Source organism: Papio anubis, chromosome 7 (assembly GCF_008728515.1).
Source record: "Papio anubis isolate 15944 chromosome 7, Panubis1.0, whole genome shotgun sequence".
In the NCBI taxonomy this organism is placed as follows: Eukaryota; Metazoa; Chordata; class Mammalia; order Primates; family Cercopithecidae; genus Papio; species Papio anubis.
The window spans coordinates 137,614,622-137,634,325 of NC_044982.1; the positions used below are offsets into that span (position 1 = coordinate 137,614,622).

The 19,704-nt window shown below is 35.1% G+C and overlaps 2 protein-coding genes across 9 annotated transcripts in view; one reads left to right on the top strand and one right to left on the bottom strand.

Moving 5' to 3' along the window:
* LOC116275848 (protein FAM227B) overlaps nucleotides 1-19,704 on the top strand; it is a 290,793-nt gene that overhangs the window by 102,141 nt on the left and 168,948 nt on the right. The window contains exon 12 of one of the 8 annotated variants that reach the window (XM_031668714.1): nucleotides 14,146-14,472. The exons of the other annotated variants lie outside the window; for them this stretch is intronic. Coding sequence (XP_031524574.1) covers nucleotides 14,146-14,228 — 83 coding nt within the window. The 3' untranslated portion in view covers nucleotides 14,229-14,472. Of the gene's footprint in view, nucleotides 1-14,145; nucleotides 14,473-19,704 lie in introns of those variants that run through there. 8 annotated transcript variants of the gene reach the window in all.
* Nucleotides 15,261-19,704, bottom strand: part of LOC116275849 (fibroblast growth factor 7) — a 67,359-nt gene continuing 62,915 nt past the window's right edge. Inside the window, exon 4 of the mRNA XM_031668717.1 lies at nucleotides 15,261-19,188. Within this exon, the coding sequence (XP_031524577.1) occupies nucleotides 18,994-19,188 (195 nt within the window). The 3' untranslated portion in view covers nucleotides 15,261-18,993. The remainder of the gene's footprint in view (nucleotides 19,189-19,704) is intronic.

The following is a 19,704-nucleotide window of genomic DNA, read 5'->3' on the forward strand; positions in this document are numbered from 1 at the left end:
AATACTATCTAAAGTTAATATTGTTCTACTTCACTTAAAATGTAGGACCTTGGAGCAGTATAGTTACATATACACCCCCTTGTCTTTTGTGCTATTGTCAAATGTATCTACATAAAAGCCTCATGTTATATAGTGTCATGACTTTTGTTTCAAATAATTACATGTTTTTCTCAGCTTTTTTGAGATCTAATTGGTGTACAATAAACTGCGTATATTTAAAGTGTAAAATTTGATGAGTTTTGACATATGTATAAATTTTTAAAACCATTACAATTTGAACTAAAAAACATATCTATCTCTCTCAAAAGTTCGTTATGCTTTTTTTGTAATTCCTTCTTGCCACCAATTCCCAGGCAATCATTTATGTGATTTTTGTCACTATAGGTTAGATTGCAATTTTCTAGAATTTTACATAAATGAAATTATATAGAGTGCATGCTGTTTTTCAACTAACATTTTTTATTCCACATAATTATTGTGAGATTCATTCATGTTGTTACATGTATTAATAATCTGTTCCTTTGTATTGCTGAATAGTAGTCCTCCATAGTGGGACTATAATATGAGTTGTTCATTCATCTCTTGGTGGATATTTGTATTGTTTTCAGTATTTGGCTATTATAAATATAGCTGCTATGAACATTTATATACAAGTATTTGTTTGGATATAGAATTTTATTTCTCTTTGATAAATATCTAATAGTGGGATGGCAGAGCAGCATGGTTATGTAGTATATGAGGTCATTCTTACATTGCTATAAATAAATATCTGAACCTGGGTAATTTAGGAAAAAAGAGGCTTAATTGGCTAATGGTTCTGCAGGCTTTACAGAAAGCATGGTGTTGGTATCTGCTCAGCTTCTAGGAAGGCCTCAGGAAGCTTGCACTCATGGCAGAAGGCAAAGGGGGAGCAGGCACATCACATGGTGAAAGAAGAAGCAAGTGAGAGAAAGTGGAAGGGAGGTGCCACACCCTTTTAAACAACCAAATTTTATGTTAACCCAGAGTGAGAGCTTACTTATCACCAAGGGACGGCCCAAGTCATTCATGAGGGCTCTGCCTTCATGATCCAACCACTTCCCCCACGCCCCACCTCCAACACTGGAGATTACATTTCAGCATGAGATTTGGACAGGGACAAATATCCAAACTATATCATTTCACCCCCGACCCCTCCCAAATCTTGTCCTTCTCACATTGCAAAATACAATCATGCTTTCCCAACAGTATCCAAAAATCTTAACTCATTCCAGCATTAACTCAAAAGTCCAAAGTCTCATCTAAAACAAGGCAAGTCTCTTCAGCCTATGAGCCTGTAAGGTCAAAAACAAGTTACTTACTTCCAAAATACAATGGGAGTGTAGGCATTGGGTTAACATTGCCACTCCAAAAGGGAGAAATCAGCCAAAAGAAAAGAACTGAAGGCCCAATGCAAGTTCAAACCTGGCAGAGCAGTCACTAAATCTTAAAGCTCCAAAATAACCTCCTTTGACTTTATGTCCCACATCTAGGGCACACTGATGCAAAGGATGGGCACCAAACGCCTTGGGCAGCTTCACTCCTGTGGCTTTGTGGGGTTCTGCCCCCATAGCTGCTCTCACGGGTTATTGAGTGCCTGTGGCTTTTTCAGGTTCAGGGTGCAAGCTGCCAGTAGATCTACCATTCTCGGGTCTGGAGGGCAGTGGCCCCTTCTCACAGCTCGACTAGGCAGTGTCCCAGTGGGTACTCTGTGTGGGGGCTCTTACCCTACATTTTCCCTCTTTACTGCCCTAATAAAGGTTATCTATGAAGGCTCTGCCCCTGCAGCAGGCGTCTTCTTGGGCAACCAGGCTTTTTCATACATCCTCAAATCTAAGCAGAGGCTGCAAAACATTCTTCACTCTTGCATTCTGTGCACCTACAGGCTTAACACCATGAGGAAGCTGCCAAATTTTATAGCTTGCATTCTCCAAAGTGGCAGCTCAAGCTGTACCTGGGCGTTTTAAAGCCCCAGCTAGAACTGAAGCAGCTGGGATGCAGAGAGCAGTGGCCCAAGACTGTGCAGGGCAGCAGGTCCCTGGGCCTGACCCATAAAATCTTTTAGTCTTCCTAGGCCTCAGGGCCTGTAACTAGAGGGCCTGTGTCTTAGATTTCTGGGATGCTTTCAAAGTCTTTTTCCCATTGTCTTGGCTATTAGCACTTGACTCCCTTTTTGTTATGCAAATTTCTCTAGCAAGCCATTGCTATAAAGCCTACTTGAATTATTCTCCCAAAAAAGCCTTATCTTTCTCTGCCACATGGCTAGGTTGCCAATTTTCTAAACTTTTATGTTATGCTTCTTGTTTAAATATGAGTTCCACATTGATCATTTCTTTGCTCCTGCATCTGAGTGTCAGCTGTTACAAGCAGCCAGGGTTACATCTTGAATACCCTGTTGCCTAGAAATGTCTTCCACCAGATACCCTAAATTATCACTCTGAGGTTCAAGCTTTCACGGATCCCTAGGGTAGGGAAACAATGCAGCCAAGTTCTTTGGTAAGGCACAACACAGGTGACCTTTGCTCCAGTTCCCAATAAATTTCCATCTGAGACCTCATCAGCCTGGGCTTCACTGTCAGCATTTTGACCACAACCATTTAACTAGTTTCCAAGAAGTTCTGAACTTTCCCTCATCTTCCTGTCCTTTTCTGAGCCTTCCACACTCTTCCAGCCTCTGCCCATTATGCAGTTCCAAATCTGCTTCTGCATTTTCAGGTATCTTTACAGCAATGCCCTACTCCTGGTACCTACTTTCTGTATTAGTTCATTCTTGTATTGCTATAAAAGAATACCTGTGACTAGGTAATTTACAACAAACAGAGGTTGAATTGGCTCATGGTTCTAGAGGCTTTACAGGAAGCACAGCGCTGGCAGAGAGGCCTCAGGAAGCACAGCTTCTAGAGAGGCCTCAGGAAGCTTACAATCATGGCAGAAGGTGAAGGGAGAGCAGTCGTGTCACATGGCAAAAGCAGGATCAAGCAAGAGGGGGGCAGTGGTGCCACACAATTTTAAACAACCAGACCTCATGTGAACTCAGAGCAAGAACTCACTTATCACCAAGGGAATGGCCCAAGCCATTCTTGAGGGATCTGCCCCCATGATCCAGCCACCTCCTACCAGGCCCCACATCCAACATTGGGGATTACATTTCAACATGAGATTTGGTTGGGGGTAGATATCCAAACTATATCACGTATGTATAACATTTTAAGAAATTGCCAATATCTTATCCAAAATTTTACATTTCTACCACTATACAAGTTATAGTTACTCTACTTCCTTACTAACACTTGGTATGGTCTTTTTAATTTTAGCTATTCTTGTGAGTTATATACTGGTATTTAGTTAGGTTTTATTTTAATTTCTCTAATGACCAATCATGATGAGCTTCTTTTCATGTGCTTATTTGCTTCTTTTCATGTGCTTATTTGCCATCCATGTATCTTAAAGCTCCAAAATAACCTCCTTTGACTTTATGTCCCACATCTAGGGCACACTGGTGCAAAGGATGGGCATCAAAGGCCTTGAGCAGTTTCACCCCTGTGGCTTTGTGGGGTTCTGCCCTCACAGCTGCTCTCACAGGTTATTGAGTGTCTGCTGAAGTGTTGGTTCAAATATCTTGGCCATTTTTATTTGAGTTGTTTGTCTTCTTATTGAGTTATAAGAGTTCTTTATGTATTTTATGCTTATTTATTTAGTTAGTTCGTTTTTTGTTTGTTTGTTTTTTAGTTTTTTTTAGTTAGCTCGTTTTTAAAGACAGGATCTTGCTCTGTCGCCCAGGCTGGAGTACAGTGGCATGATCATAACTCACTGCAGCCTAGAAAGAAGTTATTCATATGTTTAGAAACAGTTCCTTTTTCAGATATATATTTTGCAAATGTTTTTCCCAGTATGTGGCTTGCCCTTTCATTTCTTAATAACATCTTTTAAAGAGCAAAAGTTTATAATTAGAAGAAACCCATTTATCAATTTTTTAATATAGTTTGTGCTTTTTGCATTCTATTTAATAATATTTGTAAACCAAATTTCACTAATATATTTTATATTTTCTTCTGGAAATCTTATAGTATATAGCTTTATAGTTTACAGTTGTAGCTCTTACTTTTAGGTCTCTAATTCATTTTGAGTAATTTTTCTTAATTATATGTATAAACATTAAGAATCACTTCTTTGCATATTGCTTCAGCACCATTTGTTGAAAAGATTTTCCTCTCCTCATCGAATTATCTTAGAAATCAATTGACCATACATATTGGTTTATGTCTGTTCTCTGTATTCTGTTCCATTGATGCCAATAACCAGCTACCTTTAAAACTGTAGTTTAATAATGTATCTTGAAGTCAGGTACTATAAGTCCTCCAGCTTTGTGCTTCTTTTACACAATTATTTTGATTATTCTAGATTCTTTTCATTTCAATATAAATTTGAAAAACTGCTAGTCAGTTTCTAAAATATATACTTGGTCATCTTCATTTTAAATACATTGTATTGATCAAGTTGGGGAGAATTGGTATCTTAACAAAATGAGTTTTTCAGTTCACAAACATAGAATATGCCTATATTTATATAATGCTTCTTTAATTTCTCTCAGCAGTGTTTTCTAGTTTTTACTGTACAGACACATCTTTTTCCAATTATACATGGCATTTTAAACTTTCAATTTTGATTATTCATGCTACTATATAGGAAAAAAAGCTATTTTTATTTTGCATTTTTATTGGGTGTATGTATATTTAGGATAGTTAAGTCTTTTTGTTGTATTGAATACTTTATCATTATGTAATGCCCTTCTTTGTCCTTTTTGATTATTGTTGTTTTAGAGTCTGTTTTGTCTGATATAAGAATAGTAACCCTTGCTCTTTTTGTTTTCCATTTGGCTGACAGATCCTTTTCCATCCCTTTATTTTGAGTCTATGGGTGTCATTTCACGTGAGATGGATCTCTTGAAGATAGCAAACTATTGGGTCTTGATTCTTTTTTCAACTTGGCACTCTGTGCCTTTTAAATGGAAAGCTTGAAAATGTATTATATATTTTATTTATCCCTAAATATTTGAAATATACTTTTTGTATCTGATGCTAAAACGTGACAAGATTTTTTTGTTTCTGGATGAGATGGTCTAAGCTGTGGGAGCAAGGGCCAGGTTATAGTGGCTGTTTCTTTTAATTTATTGCTCAAATTTTAATTTAATAATTCATGTTCAACCTGGGAAAATCTTCAGTTTGAAATATGTACTTGATAAAGTGTGTTAACTTAATAGAGCTAAGGCTATGCCTTACTCTCATAAATGAGTAATCTTTTTATGTGACAGGTGACTTTTATTATCATCTTCATTTTATAAGTGATGAAACCAAAATATAAGTTAAGTAACTTTCCCGAAGCCACATAACTGATCAGTGCTAGAATATGAATTGAAATTCAAGAAATTTTGGCCATAGAGCTGAACTCATAACCACTTCACATACTGCCTATCAGCCATTTGAGTTTACAGGCTTGTAATTATATTAAGGTTTAAAATTATCATCATAGAATAAGTGTTGTAACTTATGAGAGTTACCATAGCCTTAATCCTTCATTTATGGCAAATGTGAATGAGTTTTTATGTCTTTTCCTGGATTAAATTTTAATAGGTGAGGGTGAATGAAGAAAGATGCTAGTAGAAAGGCCAGAAAGGCTAGTAGGAGGCCACACAGCCTCCATCGAGAATTACATGTCAACCACACACCACTGTTTCTGATGGTAGAATTAAAAGCGAAGTTGTTGTACCATTTCAGAAAGATAAAGATCACTAAAGAGGTATTTTTTCTGTAATCTTCTGCTTAGATTGTGACTACTAGGAAATCTACTTAAGAAAGAAGGTTGTTCAAATTTATGAGTTTCTTTTTTGAACTTTGAGCATCTCATATTTCTCCAGAGCTTTAATCTACTTTTAAAACTATCTTCTGTGTTTTTATATCAGTTAGTGGTCAGTGAGTGCCTCCCCCCCAACTCATTGATTTTGTCTTTGATGGCAGAGCAGGGTGTGGATTGACAGTGAGAAATTAAAACATTCCTATCCTATAGGAAATCATTGCAAAGGGACTTGGCTCATGGTATCTGAGAGCTTCCCTATACTGTTTGTTGCTTTACAGTTTCTGTGTTCCTTACCCCCAGTCTGGATACAGTCATCATTGTGGAGAATTCTTTGAACATAAGATTCAGATCATGTATTTACTGGTGCCATAAGTATGTTTTTCTTTGGAGGCATTTCTATACTATAGTCCCTAATGTTTCATCTGCTCTAATGTATTCAACTTGCACATAAAGAACTTGAATGTCTTTGAGCAGGTCATACAACCCCTCTGAGCTTTATTTTTACAACTGAAAAATGAGGTGAGTAGAATATTTCTATATTCCCCTTTTCTAACATTTTGTTGTTTAATGACTTCTATCCATAGGTGCTGAACAATCTTCCAAAGTGATTGCTGACTGTTCAGGTGTAATTAGTGATAGAGACTGGTGGTTTAGGATTCATGATCTGAGAACTCTTCCTTCTCTATAGCTGTCTGTGTGTGTGTGTGTGTGTGTGTGTGTGTGTGAGACTCTGTGTATACTAAAACCTTATTCTGTGTGCTGGAGGAAAGCTAAGGCAGATAAAGAGCGGAACTGGGGTAAAACATTAGTATATGTACACATGAATGCATATACGTATATATGACTTAAAAGAAATATTCTGTGCTCCATATATACTGCTGTCTTAGAATTGCTTCTTCTAATCTAAAACATATTTAAAACATGATTTCGTTTTTTCAACATTTGAGATGCTTATTGTAATGTGAAGTTAACTTTTTTCCAGAATTTTAACAAAGAGGACTTTCTGTTTTATTTTAATGAAATAAACACACCGTGGATAGTTAAAATTTGCCTTCCAAACAAAACGTCATGATATCTCCCTTTTTAGGACTGGAATGTAAGCAGTTATAGAATTTCAGTATCTGGAATGACTCATGATTTATAAGCCAGCTCTTCTTAAACAGTGTATTGTTAGATTATTTACAAGACTAAAGTTTTAATGTTAATTTCTTTATTGTGGTACAATGCCATTTAAGCTTTTGAACTCAAATAAAGATCATTTTTAAAAACTCTTTTTATACCTCTCCCCCAGTTGCTAAATCTAATTTTTTCTCTTTGTCTGGATTTTAATGTTAAAACACTAACAAATCTCATTATTTTTGTAAACTATAGCTTAAACCACAAGCAATAAGAAAAATCCTCATATTCAACTAACATGTACTTTTATGTACCTAGTACACGTTACTGTACTTGGCACTGTAGGGAGATAAACATTAAAAAGAAACACAGTAGTTACTCATACACAAGTACTAGGTGATATTGAGCAAATGACATGTTACAGAAATATTCAAAGTAATAGCCAGATGGTTTAGGATTCCTTATGTTATAAAGAGCTACTTGGATTTTATTTTATTTTTACTTTATTTTTCGAGACAGAGTCTAACTCTGTCACCCAGGCTGAAGTGTAGTGGTGGGATCTTGTCTCACTGCAACCTCTGCCTCTTAGGTTCAAGCAATTCTTCTGCCTCAGTCTCCCAAGTAGCTGGGACTACAGGCATGCACCACCATATTCAGCTAATTTTTGTATTTTTAGTAAAAACAGGGATTCTCCATGTGGGCCAGACTGGTCTCAAACTCCTGACCTCAAGTGATCTGCCCACGTTTGCCTCCCAGAGTGCTGGGATTACAGCATGAGCCACCGTGCCCAGCCCAGATTTTAGTCTGCACCTCTAATTTTGCTACCTCTTCACTATTAGCAATGCTCAGGGATAATAAAAAAGAAACCATTAAAAGTAAGATATCAAATAGCACTTTGAGAACTAAGCCAGTAAAATTTCCACATTATGCTTTTCATTATACATCATTAAAAGAAAACCAAGAAATTTGCACAGCTAAGGAGTGAGGAAACCCCAGAAATGTGCTTTAAGATGGTCAGACATACAAACTCCCATTGTGGTAGCAATTTAATAGGTTGTATTGTTGTTAATTGTATTTTATACTATGTAGAGAAAGACTATATGAACAGAAGCAGAGTGAATAATATAAAGCATAGAGTAGCCCAGAGAACCAGAAATTTGGTAGAAATTTAACGGAACTATTCAGATTATTATGAGTTAGATTTCATCATAATTTAGAGAATATGTATATTTCAAACACATTTTGTCTCCTTTTGCTTTGATGCCATGCTCACCAAGCAATTTCAAGTTATTTAACTTCCAAGATAATTTTCCATGTCTACCATAAGATCACCTGCAAATACCTCCCCCAGATATATTGGTCTGTTGGTTGGTAGCAGTAGTCAGAGGGGCTGAGTTTAATTTTAAAGCAGTGGGTTTCCATTATATTATGAAATGAATTATTAGCATATTATACTAAATGACATGAAAATCCTGTGTTATAAAGAAGTGAATGCTAAGAGTTTGACTACCTGAGAGATTTAGTTATCAGTTTGCACAAAACAAGGTGATATATTTCTATTCATTTGCAACAATCACATTTGTATCATGCTTAGGTATTAGAATGACTCTTTGCAGTGAGATGTGCCTATCATTCTGTCACTGAATTGAAATTGGTTTGTCCATTAGTTTAATAAATATTTGCTGAGTGCAATGAACATTTACTGAGTCCTTTTATTTCTTGAGTATTAAATATATTTACTGAGTGCTTAACAGATAGTCTTAAAGGAGCTTTGGATACATAAGGGAACAAAACAGACAGTATGCTTTTCCTTATGGAACTTATGGGCTAATGAGGAGAGACAGACAATAACCAACAAATGTGATTAAATAAGTTATATAGAATGTGTAGTAGGCATACATATACCTACCGCACACCTCTCGACTGTGGTATGAATACTGTGTGAGGGGAAAAAAAAAGAGCCTCCAACTGAGAGGACTGCAGAGGAAGCAGTATCCTAAGAGGGCAGTTAAGTTTTCATTAGAGTAAATCAGTGCAATGTATAAATCTAGCAAAATGTTAGGAAAAGTTTTCACTAATAAAGTCCATCTTGTAACATGGACTTACAGGACAATACTGGACCTTGTTAAACACAGAATGAAGTCAACCAGAAAGTTTGCAACAAAGATGAGACTGAAATTGCAGTTCTTGACAATACACATTTCTCTATTCAATTGAATTTTTTGAATTTATTGCTGAGTCTATGTTTAGGGTGTGTATGTGTGTGTCTCCCACTAAGGCAATAGAGATGATACTGGTTTGGCAGTTGTTTGATATATGCATATTTATATATAAGACTCAAGCATTAAAATTGCTGTTAGGGTCAAAGCACAATGGTAACTTACGCATGTGCTCTACAATTGACATGCTAAAGACTTAGGAAGTTTTTTTCTTGACAGTCTGTCAGCTATCACTTATGGTTCTTAGTGGTTCCAAAGGCTCATTTGTTCCAAATCTGATCTTCATAAAATTGGTTATATATCTATAGGTATGTAATTGTTTTAAATTTTGAGGCATAGATTTTATTATCACTATTATAGTGTCTGACACTGCACTATTGACCACACACATACACACACACACACACACACACACATATATATACACACATACATACATACCCAGACCCCTTTATATATTTGTGTAACTGAAATAGATGTGGACATATATTTATATAAGTATGTGTGTATTTGTGTTGCTTAGGTAGATAAGTGTAGATGCATGGATAGACATATAGGTATGCCTATCCATCCTCTATTGAGATAGAGATAAAAATTCTCTAAATGCTAGATCAATGGCATAGATTGACATGCAGTGGGAATTTACAGAAGAGAAAAATCATTGTAAGACAGGACCAAGTCTGGTAATAATTCATTGAAGAGGAGAATCTTGATTTTGTTCTTGATGGCAGAGCAGGGTATTGGTTGATAGTGAGAAGTTGAGACATTCTGGATGATAGAGACAATATAGACAAATCCCGGAGACAGGACGAAGTATGGTATGTATACAAAATGACATGAACAATGGTCTAAGCAGACTATGAAGTTTATGAACAGTGAGGAGATTGGACCGGATGGATGGAACCAATTTGTTGATGGTTTTGATTTCCAGTTTAAAGAATTTTACCCAAATTCAGTCAGCCCTAGAGAGACCACGTGGGTTCTACAATTAGTAATTGACATAGTTTAAATGACGTTTTAGGAATATTAGGTAACTAAACAGGAATTGAGACAATGAGGACCTGGAACAGAAAAACAAATAGGATGCTATTGCTAAACTTTAGGTACAACTTAATGAGGTCATGAAAGTAGTGAGGAAGAGATGAGACAGGGACATTAGGTAAGAAGAGTTGAGCAATCTTGGTGATTACTGGAAAAAGGAACAGATTCAAAAGAAGATTCAGGACACAGTCACCACTAAAATATGGTAACAATGACTACATTGTTATGAAATTATGGAGTTTCAGCGAGTTTAGTTAATTGAATGAGATGAGCAATGTGGGTACCAGGTTTGGTCATTCATGTAGAAGACCATGCTATTTATTACATCAATGCGGCACCAACATCCCACTCTTCCAGCTCCATAAAAACTGAATATGGAGAAGATAATTTTTTCAACCACATTTGCCATTGTTATTCTGATAATAAAGATCATATATATTAATGTAGAAAATTTGAAAATGAAGTATTTAGAAGACAATAAAATATCACCTGTGATTTAACCTTAATAACATTAAAACATGATAAATATTTCTGTTCTGAAAGAGAATAAAAAACTAAATATTATTTTTGAAACAGTGAATGGAGCTAATTAGGAAGATTTATTAGCAAAACAGTAACATTTTTCTTTTTTCATTATAGAGCAATATCATAAAAGTTGGACAAATGAGTAGCTAGTTGAGTGACATGTACAATAAATGAGAAATATGAAAAATGAACAATTACCGTTGTTAACTGTAGAAACTTAAAGTTGAATTGAGATAAGCACTGTCACCTAGCAAAACAATGACAGAGAGGAATAAAGAACAGGGAGAAAAGCTGAAAAATGTTACACAATTGTTACACGATTCATTCTAAGAAGGCCTATGAGCATGAATTGCTGAACACACTAAGCTTTCAAGGATAAGAGATGAAGTACTTCAAAAGCAAAAAGTTTTGATCTCTTGCCTTTCCTAATGGATGCTATTTAAACTGTATACAGGACTAGCATCACTATCAATGCTATCAAGTATTTTGTGCTCTCAAACCTGTGACTGACAGAATTTTATAAAAATATAGATGTGTTTTTACCTCACATAGTGATTGCTGCATTTGTTAAATAGCATATTTTTAAAAACAGATTCTAAAGGAACTCGCCAATATATAACACAGACCTTTGTATAGCAATAGATAAGATTATGTAGGCATGATTACAAGACTGGAAACATCTTTGTATATAAAATTTATTATATATTTTATCAATAGATTATTAATATGGGTCAATTAGTAAGCAAGTATTAATAGTATTAAGTACTTGTTGAGGTTCTATTTCCCTACTAGATTCCATGCAGAATTTTAAAAAGGCAATAGTTATTTTTACTTTTTTCACACTCAACATATATTTATCATACAGTGCCTGATACACACATGGTAGAATTGTCAATATATGCTTGTTTAACTGAAGTAGATGAAGACACGTATACATAAACATTGCATATATATGTGTGTATGTGTGTGTGTGTGTGTGCAATCAATTACTATATTAGAGTGCAATAGGATTCAGAGAAGGAAAAAAATTGTTATAAGGCAGGGGCAAGTTTGGGAATAGCTCATTAAACTTGAGCTTTGTCCTTAAGAGCAGAGCAGGGTATGGATTGATTGAAAGTAGGACGTAGAGATATTCTAAGCAGTGGGGACAGTATAGACAAAACTCAAAGGCAGAATCAATTTACAACTTGTGTAAATCATGATATATACAATGAACTAAAGAAACTATGAGGTTTATATTGAACAGTGAGAAGATTGGACAGTCACGTTAGAGCCAACTGTTTGACAGCTTTGGGTGCTAGTTTAAGAGATTTAAACTAAACCCAATAGGCAAAAAAGAGCCAATATGGGTCTTCAGTTGGCAACTGAAATAGTCAAAGCAGTATTATAAGAAGATTAAAGAATTAGGCAGCATATGAGATGGGAAGGAATTTGAAACAAGAAAGATTAAGGAACTATTGCTAAATTCTAGGCATGAGGTAATAAAGCTGTAGAAGGACGAAGAAAGCAATGAATCTGAATGGATGTTGAGAAAGAAGTTAGCTGAGTGTTGGTGATTTACCATATTGACAGAGTCAAAGGGAAGAAGAGACAAGAATAAGAGCTGACTAAATTTTGAGTATAAAAATAAGAATATTTACTCCCGGCACTGCTAATTAAAATGTACTCTGGAAAAAACTTTCAGAAAATCGGTTTTTCAATTTTATTTCCTGTAATCGTCCTAAGAAAATCAGAAATATAAAGAAGCATATATAAATTGTTCATATTTATCTTAGTAAAAAAATTGAAGTAACCAAAAACAATCAACAATAGGAGATATATAATAAAGAAGTAATAGTAAAGTAGAAGCCCTCTCATCTAGCCTAGTTGTATCTATTAATTGGTTGATTAATGGAAAAATTTCAGTCAAGTGAAGAATTATTAAGGTGATATGTACATGCCCTAAATATATTTACTTCAAACATAAAAAGGTACATTCATTTGTCATTTTTCAATGTAGAGCTATGCCTTTTCCTCTGAGTATGATTCTAATAATGATTGTACCCATTAAATATTGTCTATAGTATCCAGTATTTCTTTAAAATGAACTGATAATTCCGGGATATCGGCCAAACAACTTAAGTGCATAATTTCTCTAGATTTTTATTACTTTTTCTTGTTATTTTGCCCACCTAATTCAGCAGCAAAGTTTTTAATTACTCACCTTCTTCCATGGCCACTCCTTAGCCACTATAAGGACAGGCTCCTATTCTGAAGAATATAGAAAACAATTGCAGTTTTAAACAGAGGATGCATGATCTGAAATATATTTTAACAGAATCACTCTGACTGTTCTATTTGAGAATGGACTGTGGTGGGGGAGGGAGAACTTTTATGCACTTTGTATTCCATAATCACTCTGATGCAAAAACAATTGTAGCTCTCTTTCTAGTGTGTGCATTTCCTGTGAGCCCCAGTTGTGAATAGCAGAAAATACAGAGGCATCTAGGAAAACCTAGGGGTGGGAGGGACTGGGAGGGTATAAGGCCTTTCAAGGTGTTTAAAGAAGAGACAAATATGAAGAAGCAGGCATAGTTTCAGAAGAAGTTTTTTTGGTTTTTGTTGTTGTTTGTATTTACCTAATTAGTTCTCAACTGCAGAGGCACATTAGAATCTGCTGGGGAATTTTAAAAATACCACTGCATGGGCCGCCTCTCATATACACTGATGTAACTGGCCTGCGTTGGGGCCTAACTCTCTTTCTCTGTTTCTCTCTCTGTCTCACTCTCTGTCTCTCTCTCTTTCTCTCTCTCTCTCTCTCTCTCTGTGTGTGTGTGTATATGTGTGTGTGTGTATATATATGTGTGTGTGTATATATATCCCCTGTTCTCTCTATATATATGTAATCCAAGTTTATGACTTGGATTAGGCAGCCTGTAAAATGGCTTCCAGTGATCCCTGCCTTCTGGTATGTATGCCCTTGTATAATACTCTCCTCATGAGTGTAGGCAGAGGCAATATATATATATTATATATAGAACAGGGGATACCAGTGTGCACCTACCATTGAAATCAATTGTTTTCAAGTCTTTTTAGGTCTTGTTCTCAGATGGTCTTGGGTAAATTGTGGCTTATTGCCTTCATTGTGTAGAACAAAACACTGTATGGCCCAAAGGAATTCCAGCTGGCATCTATGATCTTATTCTCTTGAGGCAGGGCAGCTAAAGGGAGGATTATCTTCACGTTGAGTCTGATGGCAGGGTAATTTGCTTCATGTGAAGGCAAAGGGATATTGTTAGTTTTTCAGCTACATTGGGAGTTCTAAGTAGGCACATCTCAGGCTAATAGGAAGTCCAGACTGTGGTTCAAACCTTTTCTTAATTATCCTGTGTAGGAATGGACCACGCAGTATCCCTCAAGGAAGAATCAAGAATGTTTCCACAGAGAATATACATATTTCATCTCTTTCTCTGCTGAATGGATCTCCACTGAAAGCCATGAATTACGCTTATTAGACCCTGTAGAATCCCAGCTTATGGCAGTGACATTAAAAACATCTAGTTTATGACTTGGATTAGGCAGCCTGTAAAATGATCCCCACCTTCTGGTATGTATGCCCTTGTATAATACCCTCCTCATGAGTGTAGGCAGAGGTAACATCAGTTTTGGAACTAGGTTATATATATTAAAACAAACAAACCTGTGGCTTCCATTTTGGGTACTTTATCTCACACTCTCTGATTTCTTGCTCTGTGGGAAACGGACTGTAATGTTGTAAGCAGTGCTGTGGAGAGGTCCACATGGTAAGGACGTGATAGGTCCTGACAACAGCCAGTGAGGATCTAAGGTGGATCCCTTTCTGAGTTGAATATTGAGGTAGATGACTACAGCCCTGGTCGACACCTTGATTGCAGCCTCATGAGGAATTCTGACCAAAAACACTGTGCTGAACCATGCCCAGGTTCCTGAGCCACATAAACTATGAGAAAACAAATATTTGTTTCAAGCCATTAAGTTTTAATTTGTTACACAGCAATAGATAACTAACACGTGGAAGGATTCATCAAGAGAAGGGTTTTTCATAAGTGAAATGTTATTCTCTTCTCACATTTCAATTATTAGAATATAAATGAAAGAAAATACATTTGGGTAGGCTCTCATAAATTCAATGATAAGGATTTGGAAAATGCAACCACATGATAACCATGAAGTAAAAGGAAAACATAAGAGGCGTTTTCCCAGACGAGAGTAAATATCTGGTTCCCTGAGAAGTATAGTTTGAAAATGGAGAAATCAGATGTTACTGGAAAGAGGCTAGGACTGTATTATTTTTTGCTTCCTGTCAAGTCTTTTCAACTCAAGAGAAAGTAAATTTTCTCGACAAACCATTCAAAATTAAAGGATAGGTGGGTGTATATGTGTCCCTGAAGGAACAAGTGACCTTCACTGAAAGCAGCAGCTTGGTTAAATAAATGCTGTACAGAAGTGGAATAAAGCTGACAACAATGCTGAAATAGTTACACATGAAGTTTTAATGAGCTATTTCATATTAAGATACATATTGAGAATTCAAACCAGAGAGACAAGTTAATAGATATTTTTCCAACTCTGTTTTAGGGTGATCATAGGAATGATACCCACAAGTTAGTCCTAGTGGCCTGCCTCCGTTTTGGTAGATCAGTGATGTATTCTGATTGGCCAGCAATCACCCATACTGACTGTTAAATATTTTTGTTATTGCTCCTACGCATGATGAATTTGAATTCTGGTTTTCTTTAGCCTTCTGTTATTTATGTGTAAAGTTGGATTACGGGAGGCAAAGAATCTCTTGTGTCTCATTCACGCTCAAGTAAATGGCAGTGGGGTAGGGATGTAAAGGAAACTGCTTGATAAGCCCTATAAGTCATTCTGATGTATCAATTTTGCTTACTGGTGTTTAATTGCAGACATTGTCATATTAACACAACCACAAATATATTATGGAGTAAGATGCAAAAATCACAGTTAGGAGAAAAGAAATGTTCTGCCTGTGGTGGGCCCGCTTTGCACTATTCTCTAACCTCTTATTTTATACCTGTACTATTAGAGATATTTCAGTAGAAAATCGTGAGGGGCACTGTTTTAGAGTTTTTGTTGTTACAGGGTTGCTTTTACCACAGCGAGGTCCCCTTGTACATCTTTATGTTGTTTGGCAGCCTAGAGAACCAGAAGAGCAAACTCTATGAGACAGAAACCCTAAGCATTTACCTCCAGCATCCCTTCTCTTCTGTCATTAAATTGAATATGTAGCCAGTTCAAAGGCTGACAATTTATACTATGGCTTTTATATTTTTAATTTATAATTTATATTATGGCTTACGTCAAAATGTTTTGTTCACTGCTTTGAAAGTATCTTTTGTTTACTTTTGTTATTTTGTATTTTGATTTTTTCCTTTTTAATTGTTAGAAACTCATATATTTAATTTTCTCTTTCAAAGAACACTTTAGAAAGTCTTATATGTATATTTTGCACAAAGTTTTCCATTCGTGAACAAAAGACGGATAGGAATCAGAATTGAAAACTACATAATTTCTCTTCTCCTTTTGAGTCAAATCATCATGGTATAGATTAGTAATTCTGTATGAAGTGCATTGCCAAGACATAGTTACGTTTGTGTATAAATGTATATCTCAATAGAAATAAAAAACAAAAAACCCAGAAGACCACTAGCTAATAATACTAATAGTCTAAGGGTAGAAAGCATGTGCTAACTGATCTAGACTCTTGTGACAGTTGTATATCTTTCCAGCTGCATGACTTTAGGTGTATCAAAATCTCAGTTTCCTAGACTACAAATGAGTAAGAGGGATGGAGACCCCTTACAGTTTTAAGATTCTAGAATTCTAAGTGTGTGTAACTAGAGCACGTTTTATTTTGTAAAATTTGCATAATAAATTTAAAAATAGGAGAAAAATAATTAAAGTACATGTTTCTAAAAATCTTTTTTAGGTGACTTATACTACCAGGAATGGATTTACCACTAAATATTGGTTTTGCCTAATTCAGCATTGCTATATAATTTAATGGAAGTATAACTCCATAGACAAAGAGCATTTGGTCCTAACATAGCTTGTATTTTATATGTATATACACTATTTCTATTTAAATTTCTGTATAGTCATGTTTTACCCTTTTAAAAAATGAAGATTAGTTTTATTATGTATTTTCTTTTGTCTATAAACATTCAGTGAATTCACACTGAAAACTGATTATGGACAGATAGTCTGCTAGGCACTAAGGAAACACATGTGAAAAACAAAGTCCTCTTCTGCCCTCAGTATGCTCGCAAGACTACATACAGTTACTGAAGCCTGACCTCAAAACCTAGCTAGCAAAGTCCTTGAATCAGGTGATAGTTCAGAATACCATTCATGCTCTCTCCCAAGAGTATATCTGAGGAAGGGCAGTTCTTTCTAATTTCCTACATCCTGGTCATGTAGATGAACCACAGGAAAATCAAATGAATCTATTGTTTTTGTTGACCTAGTCTTTTCTTATAACTCTCATCTATAAATGTATTACCAAATACTGTTCATGTAAAGGGACTTGAATGACAAATATTTTGAAATTAAAACCACAATGGTTAGCATACCTTTTAAGTTAGGTAAATGTTGACCTCCCATTGGTGAACATACAAAGTGCTACCAAGATCTGCCAATGAAAGACTTTTGAAGTGGAAATTCATCTTTGTAATAATCCTGTTATCTGTAGGCTGACCTCAAGCCCTCATGACATTCAGGGCCCCTTATTCCTAACTGTATCTTCTATTTTGGGCATTGTGCTCTTGCCATCTAACAGGAAAACAACTTTCAGTGCTGCCACCTTTTGAAGAGCAGAGATTTCTAGAGATTAGAAAATGACTAAATTTAAATACACGTAGTTTTAAAATATGATACTTTTCTACTCATGCATTCAAATATATTCTAACTTTAAAATCGTGTAAATACTTATATTTGTAATGATTTCACTTATATGATCCAATTAATTGGCAAGAATATGTGGCAAAAGATTTTTTACACATTTGTATTGTTCCGTGTGAGACATCTATTGTAAGCATTGCTTCAGGCTCTCATTTTTGTCTGCCTTCCAGGATTTGCTGGCCCAAGTGCTGTGTGCTAGATTTAGTGTCAGTCACAAAGGGGAGGGAAACTTGCAGTTGAGCCAGACAGTTTTGTTATTCCTTTAAAATTAAAAGCATATGAAACAGATAGAGCTTATTAAGGTTTTTTTTTTTATAAATAACATAAACTTAAATAACAAAACAATAAAGTTCAAAAACAACTTAAAATAGAGTTTAATGCTGTAACCATAGGAAAAAAAGCATGATTATTTGTGGGAAGAACATTATTAAAAGCCATATTCCCAAATATGAATTATACAAAGATAGATTATGTTACTTGAAAAAAACTTAAAGATTTCTCAATTTTACTTTGAGGAATTATAAAATGTTATTTTGTGGCAAGTGAGATGAAGTACAGTATTATCATCAATCACTGTTGCTATTTTATATACAAGATTTTTGGAAACATCCTTTTAGCAATACCCTTTCCACTTGAGCAGCATTAGAAATTTTGTTCTTGTTAATAGGTATAAGCATGTTCTAATCCTGTACTTTTGTTAAATTATCTATTTTACTGACTTTCATAATAGATTTTTTGGAGAATATTCTTTTTTTCTGATTAGAGTTTAAGTAGATTATAATTTTTCACTAGAAAGCATTTAAAATGCTGCTAATTTTCCATAGTTAGTGTGGCTTGATTATCTGACAAATCCTGCCAGCAGCCTGTAGGTCTGATATACCTTATATAACATCATCTGCATTATTATTATTATAGCAGCCATTTTATAAGCAGATAGGAATATTTAAATAATCATTATCAGATAATCAAATCTAACATACTCTTAAGGGTAAATTAATTTAAGAAAAAATTACTATTACTAACACCATGATTGTACAACTAGTTTTACAATTTTTTACAACCTTTAGTTACTAAATCTGATTTTTGTGTATACTTTTCAAATCTTTCTTTAATGCAGTGTCTTAAACATAAAGCACAAGTCCAGCTTGATCAGTTTTTCAGTAGTTTTCCAGCCTTTCTTGGTTACTAAAAAATAAAAGGAAAGAAAATTTTGAGAAGAAAGAAAACAGTCCACTTAAAGAAATCTCCCTGCTGGAACTGGTTCTTTATATACCATATACAATTAAGTTATTGCCATAGGAAGAAAGTGGGCTGTTTTTTGTTCTTTCTTCGTTTTTTTTCCTCTTACAGGAATCCCCTTTTGATTTAAGGCAACAAACATTTCCCCTCCATTGTGTGTCCATTTAGCTGATGCATATGTGTTGTAATGGTTTTCCAGAATTAGTTCTTTGAAGTTACAATCTTCATTGCATTCTTTCTGTTAAAACAAACAAACAAACATTATCCAGATGATTTTTAGAGAGGCTCAATTAAACGAAGAGTAAGCAGGTAATATTTGGTAGAATTGAAACATACATGACTTTTTTTAACCCTCAGATTGAGCAGGCCAAATGTGGTTTATCAGCTATACTTATGTAGTATATTTGCATAAAAAGGTATCTTAAATTTAAAATAAAAACACCATGTAATACACAGTTAGTTATGAAATATGTGTAGCTTTTTGGCAGTTCATGTCAACTATTCTTTAAAATTAGCACCTATTTCCCCCTAAGTAACAGGCGTCATATTACTATTCCCACATCACTCGTTCTTTAACCACTGGAAATTTGGTGTAATTAGCAGAACTTCTGCCTCCCTCAGGTGAGAGACTTGTTTCACAACTGTTCTTTATTTACTTCTACATTGTGTTCAATGGTAATGGAAGATAAAATGTTAATTTGTTTGTTCATCCATGCGATCATTTGTTCATTCAATTAAACCTATATCATTATAT